This window comes from Salvelinus namaycush, chromosome 34 (assembly GCF_016432855.1).
Source record: "Salvelinus namaycush isolate Seneca chromosome 34, SaNama_1.0, whole genome shotgun sequence".
Lineage (NCBI taxonomy): Eukaryota > Metazoa > Chordata > Actinopteri > Salmoniformes > Salmonidae > Salvelinus > Salvelinus namaycush.
In genome coordinates, this window is record NC_052340.1 from 11,972,998 (window position 1) to 11,988,141 (window position 15,144).

Here is a 15,144-nt window from a genome sequence, read left to right on the forward strand (position 1 = left end):
ATGACTTGGGGGTGTGAGAGAGAGATAGAGAGAGAAACCTCTTCTTTACAAAATGGGAGTAGGCATAGATTTTCATATTCTGTAGGGCAGTGGTTCCCAAACTGTGGGCTGTGCCCCCCAGGGGGGTGCGCTAGGGGCTCCTTTTTTATAAAGGAACTCAGTCCGGCTTTCAACTTACTCTTGAAAGTTGTAATAGTAGAATGTACAAGGTGCCATTTCAAAATAGGGTAGTGCATCATCAGTTTACTTCTTCTCGTGTCAGTCATTGTATACCTTACAGAGCTATTTATAACTTGTCAGAAATGTCCAGATCAACTAGCCCATGTCAGCTAACGTTTTCTAGCTAGGTATTTTAGCCCATAGATGTTTTATGGTTTGAGTCACTGAAATATCACATGAATACACATTAGACATGGCAAAATGTCTAGAATTGGAAGAAAATTTGATTTAAACATGCGGAATGTTCTCTTCAACAACAAGAGCAGTTTGAAAAGTCTGTGTCATGAAGTGCTTGTGCCCATAGAAATAGACGTGGCGCCTCTGCGCGCACAGTAGGGGCGCGGGATGATTTTCTTATGATTTATTTCGCCAGTAGTCCTATACCCTTCCACAGACAACTTCCTTATTGCGAACAAATTGTAACCAGCTTTACCAGTGTGTTGTTTGCAACATTAGCGTGAGCAACAATAGTACAATCGGCGGTTTGCCTTCAAAATAAAAGTTTCCCATTGAAACTGATGCAAACGGATACAAATTGTGGAATTATGCCACAACTGGACTAAATAATGCTAAACAAAGTTGGAATGTTCTTATATACATTCAATTAAAGAGAATAATTAGTTAATTTGACACCCAAAAAGTTTTCACATTTGTTGAAATCGCAATGTGGATGTATTATACTTCAGAATTGCATTGGAGCATACTTACATTGCAATGTACAGCCTTACCTATGGATCTTGGGTCCATGAAATGGGGTATCAGTCTACTCAGTGACACTCACAGAATATAACTATGTCGAGTGTACACAAATATTAGATTCATAGCTCTTATTGAAGGAATTTAAAGGAAACTCCACCCCAAAACTATATTTTGGTATTTGTTTCATTGGTCTATTGTTGATATAGTCCCAAACAGTTCTCCATTTCAGCAATCAAGTTTTCAAGATGTATAACTTTCAAAATACATTTTGCATAATTGAATGCTGGGTTTTGCATCATATGGACTGGCATAGCTGTTCTGTGAGTGTTATTGAGTAGGCTGGTACCCCATTTCATAGACACAAGATCCATAGGTAAGCCTGTACATTCCTATGTAAGTATGCCCCCAATGCAATTCTGAAGTCGAATACATCCACAGTGCAATTTCAACCAATTATTTGGCATCAAATTAACTAATTATGATCTTTTGTTGAATTTGTATAGCAACATTCCAACCTTGTTTAGCATTATAGTCCAATTTTGGCATGATTATTTTTATCTGCTTGCTTTAGTTTCAATTCGAAACTTTTATTTTGAAACCACCGATTCCACTATTGTTGTTCACAACACACATGTGCCAGTCTTCTCATGGTTCATTGAAAAAAGAAAGAGAAAGTAAAACTCCACCGGGAAGCTCAACAAACACCTTTATCATCGTCTGCTCTCTATTGTAGACTGTTCTTCTTGTTTTACTGCAACAGACAACAACGGTGAATATAGTCCTAATAAGACTATTAGGATACTGCAGAAAAGGTAACAGGTTACTCGCCGAAAGTTCACTTCAGGTGAGCATCATTTGACGCAAAGCAATGTCCCGTGGTTCGAATGCTGGATTTGACCGACACATTACGATTTTTTCTCCTGAGGGTCGCCTCTATCAAGTCGGTGAGATGTTTTGCTTAATTTCTCCAGTTTTGTTTCGTGCAGGGGGTGACCTAGGCTTGTCTAGCATCTGTATATGTATCGTTCTATACCATCTAAAATCATCTAAGATATTCGCGCAGTGAATGTGTTGCGCTGTAGCTGTATGTGACGATGAGCATCCCCATAGGCCAAACGTGTAGTATATCGTGATTATAACCATATTGTGATTATAAACATATTGTGATTGTATATTTCACATAGCATGTGGGGGGGACTACAAATGTTTTAAATGTGTGTTACTTCTCTGTGGTATAATATGTCCGTCAATAAAGCGATCTACCAATGTTTGAGACTTTCCCATGAGCACCTTTAGACCTATAGTATTCCAAGCCCCCTGTTTACCCCATGCAGCTTTTAGAAGTTAGCCTATATTTAAGTAGTATAATCTCACGTTCTCATGTGTTGACCCTCAGAGTATGCCTTCAAAGCCATCGCCCAGGGTGGGTTGACATCACTGGGCGTGCGGGGGACAGACTGTGCTGTGGTGGTCACACAGAAGAAAGTGCCGGTAAGATATTCATCATCTGTCCTTAGTTCCATCTCCATGTACCAGGAGCTTCTGTCTTAGTTGTCTTTGACTTCATCCAAATTAGAAAAAGAATGTTGATATCTGGCGTTAGAGAAAGAGTCAGTCATGAACAGTGAAGCATGACAGAGTGGTGTCTCGAGCATTTCTGCTGACAGGGCACACGCCACTGATTTGTTAAAGCTTGTCCAATCGAAATATTATATTGTGGCACCAACCCAATATTCCTAACAACAATGAGGTATCATCTACTATATGTGACCCTGTCATTATAACACAGGACAAGCTGCTGGATTCTGCCACTCTGACCAACATGTACCCACTTACCCCACGCATTGGATGTGTGATGACAGGACACAATGGTGTGTATAATGGCACAGACGACATCTCACATCACACACACACACACACACCAGTGGTGGTCAGTGGCGTTTAAGATGAGGGAGAACAATTATTTTAAAAAATTATGAACATGGCCTTATTTCTATTACAGCATATTGGATAACTGTCATTCATATTCCATTCACCCACTTCAATGTAACATCGATAAGGTTAGGCTACTACATGATACTCAAATTTCCCCTATACCCATCAAGAGGTTGCTACAACCTAGCCTATGAATGAAAGATTACAACGTAGCTGTCACGGCCGTCAACAGAAGTAGACCAAAGCGCAGCGTGGTGAGGGTACATATTCCTTTATTTATATGACGCCGACAAAAACAATAAACAATCCAAAACAACCGTGAAGCTAAAGGGCTATGTGCCACAAACAAAGTTAACCTCCCACAAAGACAGGTGGGAAAAAGGGCTACCTAAGTATGGTTCTCAATCAGAGACAACGATAGACAGCTGTCCCTGATTGAGAACCCTACCCGGCCAAAACATAGAAATACAAATAATAGAACTAAAGAACATAGAATACCCACCCCAAATCACACCCTGACCAAACCAAATAGAGGCATAAAAAGGATCTCTAAGGTCAGGGCGTGACAGTAGCAGCACACAGGTCGAGAGAAAATATTGGTGACAGACAGTGACAGACGGACAGATAGTGACACATTTAATACCGCCTTGCACACTCTTGCCTACATCTAGCTGATCTAGGGTGTAATCGTTAGTCCAACAGTTGCAAACGAGTTTCTATTGGTCAAATTCAGGTATGTTTATCCCTGTTTTGTTCCGTTTGCTTTCATTTAAGAAGCGTTTTTCAACAGAATTGGTGGAAGGAATACACCCCAGGTCACGGATAAACACAGTTCACATTCATAGCAGCCACGTTGTATTCCTGCTCGCATCTATGCGCTGTCCTCCTCTCACCTTTTCCCTTCGTTTGTGGACTTCAATGCACAATACATCAGCTGTATGTGACCAGGCGAAATAACCTTTCCAAGCCAAACCATATCATAACTGCTACACACAGCCTACATCGTTGTTACCATATTAGCTAAAGTAACGTCAAAGTCAACATAGCTAATAGAACTAACGTGTTAGTAAACCAGCTACAATCACGCAGTAACTTTACAGTGTATAGTTAGTTAGCAGTTTAGCACTTACACCGGCAGCCCGGTGGCAATAAATTAGTAAAACCAAAAGCTTACCTTGACTTGGAAGAGTTCCAGTGTTGTGTTGGATAGTCATAGCTAGCTAGCTAACATAGCATCCGTCTGTTTGAGCAGGGTGTTTGAGTAGGCTAAACTAGCTAGCTGCATTTGCTAGCTAATCAAGTGAAACTAAAGAGTGAAAAAAAATGACAATCTCTATCTTGCTTCTCCTTAATTTTTTAAGAAATTTATTTGTTAAAAACTGTTCAACTATTGTCTTTCACTCTCTTTAAGTCAACTACTCACCACATTTTATGCACTGCAGTGCTAGCTAACTGTAGCTTATGCTTTCAGTACTAGATTAATTCTCTGATCCTTTGATTGGGTGGACAACATGTCAGTCCATGCTGCAAGAGCTCTAATAGGTTGGAGGACGTCCTCCGGAAGTTGTCATAATTACTGTGTAAGTCTATGGAAGGGGGTGAGAACCATGAGCCTCCTAGGTTTTGTATTGAAGTCAATGTACCCAGAGGAGGACGGAAGCTAGCTGTCCTCCGTCTATACCATGCTACCATACAGAGTGCTGTTGAGGCTACTGTAGACCGTCATAGCAGCAAAACAGTGTGTTTTAATAAATAATTTGGTAACGTAAATATATTTAGTGTAGTTTTATTTAAATGTTTTATTATTTTTATGAAATTCACTGAGAAGGATGGTCCTCCCCTTCCTCCTCTGAGGAGCCTCCACTGACACACACACACATCCTTTTACTCTCTCTTCCTCTCCCCCTCAGCGGACAGTCGATCCCAGGTTCACAGGGCACGAGTGGAGGCCGCCGAATGGAAGTACAAGTTTGGCTATGACATCACAGCAGACATGTTGTGTCGGAGAATGGCGGACATCTCCCAGGTCTACACACAGAATGCTGAGATGAGACCTTTGGGATGCTGTGAGTGGTGTTCCCCTGTCCTCCTGTCACCCTGTCTCTCTGTTCTCTTCCTCTCCATTGATTCACTCCCTCTCACCCTTACCATTAATCCCCTGGTTCCTTCTCCGGCCGACTGTTTACCTCCTTTCTTTCAATACCTCTATACGCCCTTTTTTCCTCTCCCTGATTGCCCAGTAATTTTGTAATCACTTTGCCGCATTTTTCAAATGTAAGTGGTATATTTGCAAAACTCTAAACTGATAACACTTGTAATGCCCCCTATCTTATGATTAGAAACTCTCGTTGTGCTTTCTTTGGGGTTTCACACATCTTTCACCCCTGAGTCATTCATGCAAAATCAACGATTTAAGTGAAATACCCTGAGAACATTTAGTTTAGTCACCAATACATCAGATAATGATAGGCTCACCATTTAGTCATTTTAACTACTATTTAATCCAAATGCAAAAAATACAAGTTACACATTTCAAAAATGTTATTTTTGAAGTGCTCAATAAAAAGAGTAGTAGGTGGTAAATATAATTTTCCATACAGTATTTGATAATAACTTAACATGCACAATTATTTTATCATTTGTATCCAATGGCAGGTTGTGAGCATGTTGAGAAATATGCCAGTCTTACGGTTCCATTATCTTTTTACAGTACATACGTAGGACAAATAATCAGAAATTGGGGTATTGTAAAGCAGTTGGCTACTGTAAAAACATAGCACAGTGTTGTAAACCATTTCTTCCCCATGCAACATTCTACAAGATAACCTTTTCTACGTGACTTGTCAACTGCTACAGTATCGCCTGTCTCTTAGCCGTGGTATATTGGCCGTATACCCCATCTCCTCAGGCCTTATTGTTTAAATATACAACCCAGGTATTTCAGCAGTGCACGGTACACTACACTATAATTCCAGATGGTAGTATATAGAGTGATGCTTTCCACTTTGTCCTATTAAGGCACACTGGTGGAGAATGATGATGTAGTATTTACAGCCACATCCATATATGATTTGGTTTTACCTTACAACATAAATTGATGTCCAATTGATACATTTATACACACAAATTATATAGTTTTACAGTGATCAGCAGTTATGAAACTAAAGTGCGTTCGGAAAGTATTCAATATAAACGCAACAATATCAACATTTTATTGAGTTACAGTTCATATAAGGAAATCAGTCAATTGAAATGAATTCAATCTATGAATTTCATATGACTGGGAATACTGATATGCATCTGTTGGTCACAGATACCTTAAAAATAAATGTAGGGGCGTGGATCAGAAAGCCAGTCAATACCCAAACATTCCCAATGGGTGACATGTCTGGTGAATATGCAGGCCATGGAAGAACTGGGACATTTTCAGCTTGCAGGAATTGTGTACAGATCCTTGCATCATGCGGCTGTGCATTATCTTGCTGAAACATGAGGTGATGGCGACAGATAAATGGCAAGACAATGGGCTTCAGGATCTCATCACGGTATCTCTTTGCATTCAAATTCCCATTGATAAAATGCAATGGTTTTCTTGTTCGTAGCTTATGTCTGCCCATACCATAACCCCACCGCCAGCATGGGGCACTCTGTTCACAACGTTGACATCAGCAAACCGCTCGCCCACACGACGCCATACACGTGGTCTGCGGTTGTGAGGCCAGTTGGATGTACTGCCAAATTTCCTAAAACAACGTTGGAGGCGGTTTATGGATAAGAAATGAACATTCACTTCTCTGGCAACAGCTCTGGTGGACATTCCTGCAGTCGGCATGTCAATTGCACGCTCCCTAAACATTTCAGACATCTGTGGCATTGTGTTTTGTGACAAAACTACACATATTAGTGGCATTTTATTGTCCCCAGCACAAGGTGGACCTATGTAATGATCATGCTGTTTAATCAGCTTCTTGATATGCCACACCTGTCAGGTGGATGGATTATCTTGGCAAAGGAGAAATGCTCACTAACAGTGATGTAAACAAATGTGTGCACAAAATTTGAGCAAAATAAGCTTTTTGTGCTTATGGAACATTTCTGGTATCGTTTATTTCAGCTCATGAAACATGGGATCAACACTTTCCATGTTGCGTTTACATTTTTGTTCAGTAGATAGAATATGTATCCAAATTGAAAGAGTGATTTGGTGCAGTGAACAAAAGACTGTGAATTGAATTTGTTGCACCCAGTCAACTGAAGATGTGCTGAGAGTTTTTAAACATGAGCCATTTTGATGATCTGTTTAGATGTTTGTGCTTAGAGTTGTGAAAATGGCACCAAAGTGACTGAAAAAATCTATGTGCAGTAGGTGAGTCCTAACTCCCACACAGAGGACTCAGACCCATATCCTTTTCCTCCCAATGTCTCCAGGTATGATATTGGTGGCCATGGACCCCCAGCTGGGTCCCATGCTGTATAAGTGTGACCCGGCAGGCTACTTCTGTGGATTCAGGGCCACCAGCGTGGGGGCCAAGCAGACAGAGGCTAACAGCTACCTGGAGAAGAAACTGAAGAAGAGGCCGGAGCTGTCATATGAGATGACTGTGGAGGTAGGCGGATGGATACACCTGAATACTCATGGAAACATCTGGCGAAATGTGAAAGTCTGTACAGTATTCAATCTCTCTCTCTCTCTACTCTCTCTCTGTTTCTTTCCCTCTCTCCTCCTATAGTTGGCCATCTCCTGTCTCTCTTCTATTCTGTCAATGGACTTCAAGCCCAGTGAAATTGAAGTGGGTGTGGTCACTAAGGAAAGCCCCAAGTTCAGGTACTATACCATCACAGTAACTGCATTTCGTCATCACTGTGTTTTTTATATGCTCATATGGTAATGATCAAGGATTTAAAGGGAACAACAGCCAAATGATCAATTCTCTCTTTCTGTCTCCCCAACCCTGGTTTCTAAAACCCACTCTCATCTTCTCTTCTTTCCTCTCACAGGACACTCTCTGAGACAGAGATCGACACTCACTTGGTGGCCATTGCTGAGCGGGAGTAGAGGTGCAGCCATCCACATACAGTACTTCAGGTGTCAGGCTGACTAACAGACTAACCTAGTGGTTCAGTAATAGGACAATAATACTACTTCAGTACAATACTTGGATATGTTTCTACTTTCCAACTATTTACATCTGCACGGGTTGATTTTCACCTTCAGTCTGCATATCAAATCTTCTAGGACATACCGCCAGGCTGTAACTAGAATTCCCATGTTTGTTGGATTGGTTTGATCGTGTGGATCGTTTCATCCATCCTATTGTCTGTATCTCATTGAACCCCATTGTTTATGACCATCAAAATGGGTTTTAGCTGCCTGTGCCCAGAGCGTTACTCATGTCATCTATCACCTGCCACAGAAACACTGTCTAACAGAATAAAACACATCAAATAAAACAAAAGAACACTAATATCCCTTTTTTATTCTGATATGCTTTGATGTTTTCTGTAGAATCACAAAAGACACAGTAGTGCTTAACTTTTTGTATTTGTTTGATTCGATACATGTAACTAGAGTCCTGGGTCCGTATTCACAACATGTCTTAGAGTAGGAGTGTTGGGGCTGTATCCACAAAATGTCTCCCCAAAAAGGTCCTAGGAATCCTGTTGTATCGTTTTTAAAGACAAAAAAACTCCCAGCTCAGAGTAGGTTTTAGGATGACGTTTTTGAAGACACTGCTCAGGCAATCTCTGAGCCAGGAGTAAAATCTATTCATAAAGGTTTATCTCGGCTGGTAATCACGACAAATTGAGGTACCGCAAAGGAAAGATAGTGATGACGATCAAGTCACTTGCCGATAATGGTCCATAAAAAGGTCTATCATTTTCATTGAACACAATCAAAGTTAGCATAGGCCCTAGATGGCTTCAATTGGCCGATTTATAGTCCTGCCCAATTTAGGCATATTTCGTAACAATGTGATATTGCTCTCCAAAGGGATAACTTGATTTAACATGATGTAGTTGAATTAAATAATGGAAAGAAAAACGTGATTATTGATTAGCCTAGTGGTTATAGATATTCAGGCAATAGGCATATCATGTGAAAAAGGCCTCGTGTGAAATCACTGTCAAAAGTGCAATAGATACAGTTGCATGTAGCCTTAGGGGTAGATTATTTATAGATTGATTATATAGAAATATCAAAACATTCTAACAACTGTGCATGTGGTGCCGGAACCACCTACTTGCTGTTTTTTGCTATTATCAAGAAGCCTGCTGGTAACTCTTAACTGGTTAGGACCTATCATGAGGTGTCCTAAATATCTGTCCACTAGGTGGGACTCTTATGACGATTTATTTTATTTTTAACTAGGCAAGTCAGATAAGAACAAATTCTTATTTACAATGACGACCTACACCGGCCAAACCCAGACGACGCTGGGCCAATTGTGTGCTGCCCTATGGGACTCCCAATCACGGCCGGTTGTGATACAGCCTGGAATCGAACCATTAGACCGCTGTGCCACTCAGGAGCCCCTGAAAGAGGCTTCATGCATAGCTTTTATTTTGACCCATAAGAGTAGGAGTAAAACGTCTTTATTTTCAGCACTACCCAACAATTTTCTACTCTGAGACGCTTTGAGGATACAGGTCCTGATCTAGGATCGGTTTTGCCTTTTAAATCAAAATGAAAAGATAGGGGACCTGATCCTAGATCAGTACTCCTACTCTGGGACAGTTTGTGAATATGGGCCCAGACATCGAACAATAATTCAGGCACAAATTAGTAACACACACATTCTATTCCAATTCTCCCACTGACCATGACCTCACTTCTCTGTTCCACACTCTTTCCATCTGAATCCCACTGTAGAAGAGGCTACACTTCAGTACTGGGCCAGTAGATGGCGGGATAGAGATAATGATGGGAGTTTCAGCAGGTATTAGGGAGAGAGGAATCCAGTTCACAATACACCAGATAACCAGTAGATGGCGATGTTGCTTAACTTGTGATATCTTCCCCTTTCCGGCCTTGCTGCCACTTCAGCACAAGGCATGCACAGGTGCCTCGTTGGTACTTCGTAATAGCCATGTTGATGTTTTTATTGCCTGTTCATAATGCAATGATACATTTATGTGTGCTTTATAATTCAAGTTTATTCATTATATTATATTATTGCCACATGCAATTGCTTTGGAATAAAGGTTAAATAAAATGCATAAATAAAATAAAATTGAGTGCACTACTTTTGACCAGTGCCCTATGGGCCCTGGTCAAAAGTAGTGCACTAAATGGGGATGGGAGCCATTTCGGACATAGCCACTGTCTGATAAAATGTATCTTCTGTACAATATAGCACTAGGATATTCTGTTAAACCCAAACATCTTCAAATCACATCACATCGTATTATTGGTCACATACACATGGTTAGCAGATGTTATTGGTCACATACACATGGTTAGCAGATGTTATTGGTCACATACACATGGTTAACAGATGTTATTGGTCACATACACATGGTTAACAGATGTTATTGGTCACATACACATGGTTAACAGATGTTATTGGTCACATACACATGGTTAACAGATGTTATTGGTCACATACACATGGTTAACAGATGTTATTGGACACATACACATGGTTAACAGATGTTATTGTGAGTGTAATGAAATGCTTATGCTTCTAGATCCGACAGTGCAGCAGTATCTAACAGGTAATATCAACAATTGCACCACAAAACCTAATACACACAATCTAGTAAAGGAATGGGATAAGAATATATAAATATAAAAATATATGGATGAGCAGTGACAGAGCTGCTGAGATGCAATAGATAGTATAGAATAGATAGTGAAGGATACAGTATACAGTATATACATATGAGATAAGTAATGTGAGATATGTAAACATTCTTAAAGTGGCATTATTAAAGTGACTAGTGTTCCATTTATTAAAGTGGCCAATGATATCAAGTCTGAAGGTAGGCAGCAGCCTCTCTGTGCTAGTGGTGGCTGTTTAACGATCTGATGGCCTTGAGATAGAAGCTGTTGTTCAATCTCTCTGTCCTAGCTTTGATGCACCTGTACTGACCTCACCTTCTGGATTGAAGCGGGGTGAACAGGTAGTGGCTCGGGTGGTTATTGTCCTTGATGATCTTTTTTTACCTTCCTGTGACATCGGGTGTTGTAGGTGTCCTGGAGGGCAGGTAGTTTGCCCCCGGTGATGCGTTGTGCAGACTGCACCACCCTCTGGAGAGCCCTGCGGTTGTGGGCGGTGCCGTTGCTGTACCAGGCGGTGATACAGCCCGACAGGATGCTCTCGATTGTGCACCTGTAAAAGTTAGTGAGGTTTTTCGGTAACAAGCCACATTTTTTCAGCCTCCTGAGGTGGACCATTTCAGTTTGTCGGTGATATGTACACCGAGGAACTTAAAACTTTCCACTTTCTCCACTGCTGTCCCATCGATGTGGATAGGGGGGTGCTCCCTTTGCTGTTTCCTGAAGTCCATGATCATCTCTTTTGTTTTGCTGACATTGAGTGAGAGGTTATTTTCCTGACACCACACTCCGAGGGCCCTCACCTCCTCCCTACAGGCTGTCTCGTCATTGTTGGTAATCAAGCCTACCACTGTTGTGTCGTCTGCAAACTTGATGATTGAGTTGGAGGCGTGCATGGCCACGCAGTTGTGGGTGAACAGGGAGTACAGGAGGGGGTTGAGAACGCACCCTTGTGGGGCCCCAGTGTTGAGGATCAGCGGAGTGTAGATGTTGTTTCCTACCTTCACCACCTGGGGGCGGCCCGTCAGGAAGTCTGGGACCCAGTTGCACAGGGCAGGGTCTGCTTTGCTTTATCTTGGCCAGGTCGCAGTTGTAAATGAGAACTTGTTCTCAACTAGCTTCCCTGGTTAAATAAAGGTGAAATAAAATAAAAATAAAATAAAAGGGTCGAGACCCAGGGACTCAAGCTTAATGATGAGTTTGGAGGGTACTATGGTGTTGAATGCTGAGCTGTAGTCAATGCACAGCATTCTTACATAGGTATTCCTCTTGTCCAGATGGGATAGGGCAGTGTGATGGTGATTGCATCATCTGTGGACCTATTGGGGCGGTATGCAAATTGAAGTGTGTCTAGGGTGTCCGGTTAGGTATAGATGATATGATCCTAGACTAGTCTCTCAAAGCACTTCATGATGACAGAAGTGAGTGCTCCGGGGCGAAAGTCATTTAGTTCAGTTACCTTGGCTTTCTTGGGAACAGGAACAATGGTGTCCATCTTGAAGCATGTGGGGACAGCAGACTGGGATAGGGATTGATTGAATATGTCCGTAAACACACCAGTCAGCTGGTCTGTGCATGCTCTGAGGACGCGACTAGGGATGCCGTCTGGGCCGGCCGTCTTGTGAGGGTTAACATGTTTAAATGTCTTACTCATGTCGGCCAAGGAGAGCCCATAGTCTTTGGTAGCGGGCCGCGTCGGTGGCACTGTATTGTCCTCAAAGCGCGCAAAGAAGTTGTTTAATTTGTCTGGAAGCAAAATGCCGATGTCCGCGACGGGGCTGGTTTTCTTTTTGTAATCCGTGATTGTCTGTAGACCCTGCCACATACGCCTCGTGTCTGAGCCGTTGAATTGCGACTCCACTTTTTCTCTATACTGACGCTTTGCTTGTTTAATTGCCTTACGGAGGGAATAACTACACTGTTTGTACTCTGCCATATTTCCCGTTGCCTTGCCATGATTAAATGCGGTGGGCCGTGCTTTCAGTTTTGCGCGAATGCTGCCATCAATCCACGGTTTCTGGTTAGGGAAGGTTTAAATAGTCACATTGGGTACAACATCTCCTATACACTTCCTTATAAACTCGCTCACCGAGTCAGCGTATAAGTCAATGTTGTTCTCTGAGGCTACCCGGAACATACAGTGGTGCAAAAAAGTATTTAGTCAGCCACCAATTGTGCAAGTTCTCCCACTTAAAAAGATGAGAGAGGCCTGTCATTTTCATCATAGGTACACTTCAACTATGACAGACAAAATGAGAAAAAAAATTCCAGAATATGATGGTGGAAAATAAGTATTTGGTCAATAACAAAAGTTTATCTCAATACTTTGTTATATACCCTTTGTTGGCAATGACAGAGGTCAAACGTTTTCTGTAAGTCTTCACAAGGTTTTCACACACTGTTGCTGGTATTTTGGCCCATTCCTCCATGCAGATCTCCTCTAGAGCAGTGATGTTTTGGGGCTGTTGCTGGGCAACACAGACTTTCAACTCCCTCCAAAGATTTTCTATGTGGTTGAGATCTGGAGACTGGCTAGGCCACTCCAGGACCTTGAAATGCTTCTTACGAAGCCCCTCCTTCGTTGCCCGGGCGGTGTGTTTGGGATCATTGTCATGCTGAAAGACCCAGCCACGTTTCATCTTCAATGCCCTTGCTGATGGAAGGAGGTTTTCACTCAAAATCTCACGATACATGGCCCCATTCATTCTTTCCTTTACACGGATCAGTCGTCCTGGTCCCTTTACAGAAAAACAGCCCCATAGCATGATGTTTCCACCCCCATGCTTCACAGTAGGTATGGTGTTCTTTGGATGCAACTCAGCATTCTTTGTCCTCCAAACACGACGAGTTGAGTTTTTACCAAAAAGTTCTATTTTGGTTTCATCTGACCATATGACATTCTCCCAATCTTCTTCTGGATCCTCCAAATGCTCTCTAGCAAACTTCAGACGGGCCTGGACATGTACTGGCTTAAGCAGGGGGACACGTCTGGCACTGCAGGATTTGAGTCCCTGGCGGCGTAGTGTGTTACTGATGGTAGGCTTTGTTACTTTGGTCCTAGCTCTCTGCAGGTCATTCACTAGGTCCCCCCGTGTGGTTCTGGGATTTTTGCTCACCGTTCTTGTGATCATTTTGACCCCACGGGGTGAGATCTTGCATGGAGCCCCAGATCGAGGGAGATTATCAGTGGTCTTGTATGTCTTCCATTTCCTAATAATTGCTCCCACAGTTGATTTCTTCAAACCAAGCTGCTTACCTATTGCAGATTCAGTCTTCCCAGCCTGGTGCAGGTCTACAATTTTGTTTCTGGTGTCCTTTGACAGCTCTTTGGTCTTGGCCATAGTGGAGTTTGGAGTGTGACTGTTTGAGGTTGTGGACAGGTGTCTTTTATACTGATAACAAGTTCAAACAGGTGCCATTAATACAGGTAACGAGTGGAGGACAGAGGAGCCTCTTAAAGAAGAAGTTACAGGTCTGTGAGAGCCAGAAATCTTGCTTGTTTGTAGGTGACCAAATACTTATTTTCCACCATAATTTGCAAATAAATTCAATAAAAATCCTACAATGTGATTTTCTGGATTTTTTTTCCTCATTTTGTCTGTCATAGTTGAAGTGTACCTATGATGAAAATTACAGGCCTCTCTCATCTTTTTAAGTGGGAGAACTTGCACAATTGGTGGCTGACTAAATACTTTTTTGCCCCACTGTATCTCCCCCACTCTTGACAGTGTTCTCTTAGGGTAATCAGCAATTCCCATCCTCCATTGTAGAATATTAAAACCCTTGGATAAAGCCAGACTCAGCTATATTCACTACAATGAAACATACAGACACAAACAAACATCTAATCAAAGACACAATTCTAATCCTGTTGTTTTGAATGGGCCTCACTCACTCACTCACTGAATGGGCCACAACAATGTCACAACACTGACACAACACTGTCACAACTAAAGGGGAATAGTGCAATCAGTAAGTCAACCCAGTATCCAGGGTTGGGTTCAATTCCATTTAAATTCAGACAATTCAGGAATTAAACAAAAATTCCAATTCCATTTTATTCCGATAGAGCTCAGGAAAATGTGAATATGATTTCCAGTTTACTTCCTGAATTGACTGAATTGACCCCATCCCTGCCAGTATCAGGGAGTAAGGGCCTGTACAGTATGCAACAGTGGTACCATGCTAGCTGGTTGGACTGCATTGGATTGTTGTGCTAAAAAGGAAATTGGATGGCCTTTATGTTTTCTGAGCATTTCTTCTTGTCTTGACATGGCTGCAGGATGCCGCCGTTTATATTGGGCTCCTGTAATCCAAAGGGAAAACCACACTGGTTATGGGGCAGTTCTGTGAAATGAGGTTTTGGACTCATTGGGAAAGGGGGATACCTAGTCAGTTGCGCAAATAAATGCATTCAAACAAACCGAGTCTTCTGCATTTAGCCCAAACCCCTCTGAATCAGAGATGCATGGGGCTGTCTTAATCAACGGCCTGGGGAGCAGTGCCTTGCT

General features: G+C 42.0%; 1 protein-coding gene across 1 annotated transcript; it reads left to right on the forward strand.

The window, feature by feature from the left end:
• Positions 1-1,559: 1,559 nt before the first annotated feature.
• LOC120028660 (proteasome subunit alpha type-6-like) lies at positions 1,560-8,307 on the forward strand. Its single transcript, XM_038973871.1, has 7 exons — positions 1,560-1,862; positions 2,315-2,409; positions 2,708-2,789; positions 4,764-4,919; positions 7,282-7,460; positions 7,584-7,678; positions 7,852-8,307. The coding sequence occupies exons 1-7, from the start codon at positions 1,787-1,789 to the stop codon at positions 7,907-7,909; spliced, it is 741 nt and encodes a 246-aa protein (XP_038829799.1). The 5' UTR covers positions 1,560-1,786; the 3' UTR covers positions 7,910-8,307.
• The last annotated feature ends 6,837 nt before the right edge of the window (positions 8,308-15,144 follow it).

Bases quoted from the DNA above. Each gene is read 5' to 3' on its own strand.
- LOC120028660 (XM_038973871.1), top strand. From the start codon at position 1,787: ATGTCCCGTGGTTCGAATGCTGGATTTGACCGACACATTACGATTTTT. The intron at 7,461-7,583 runs GTAGGCGGATGG...CTCCTCCTATAG, and splicing joins CATATGAGATGACTGTGGAG to TTGGCCATCTCCTGTCTCTC. The intron at 7,679-7,851 runs GTACTATACCAT...TTCCTCTCACAG, and splicing joins AAGGAAAGCCCCAAGTTCAG to GACACTCTCTGAGACAGAGA.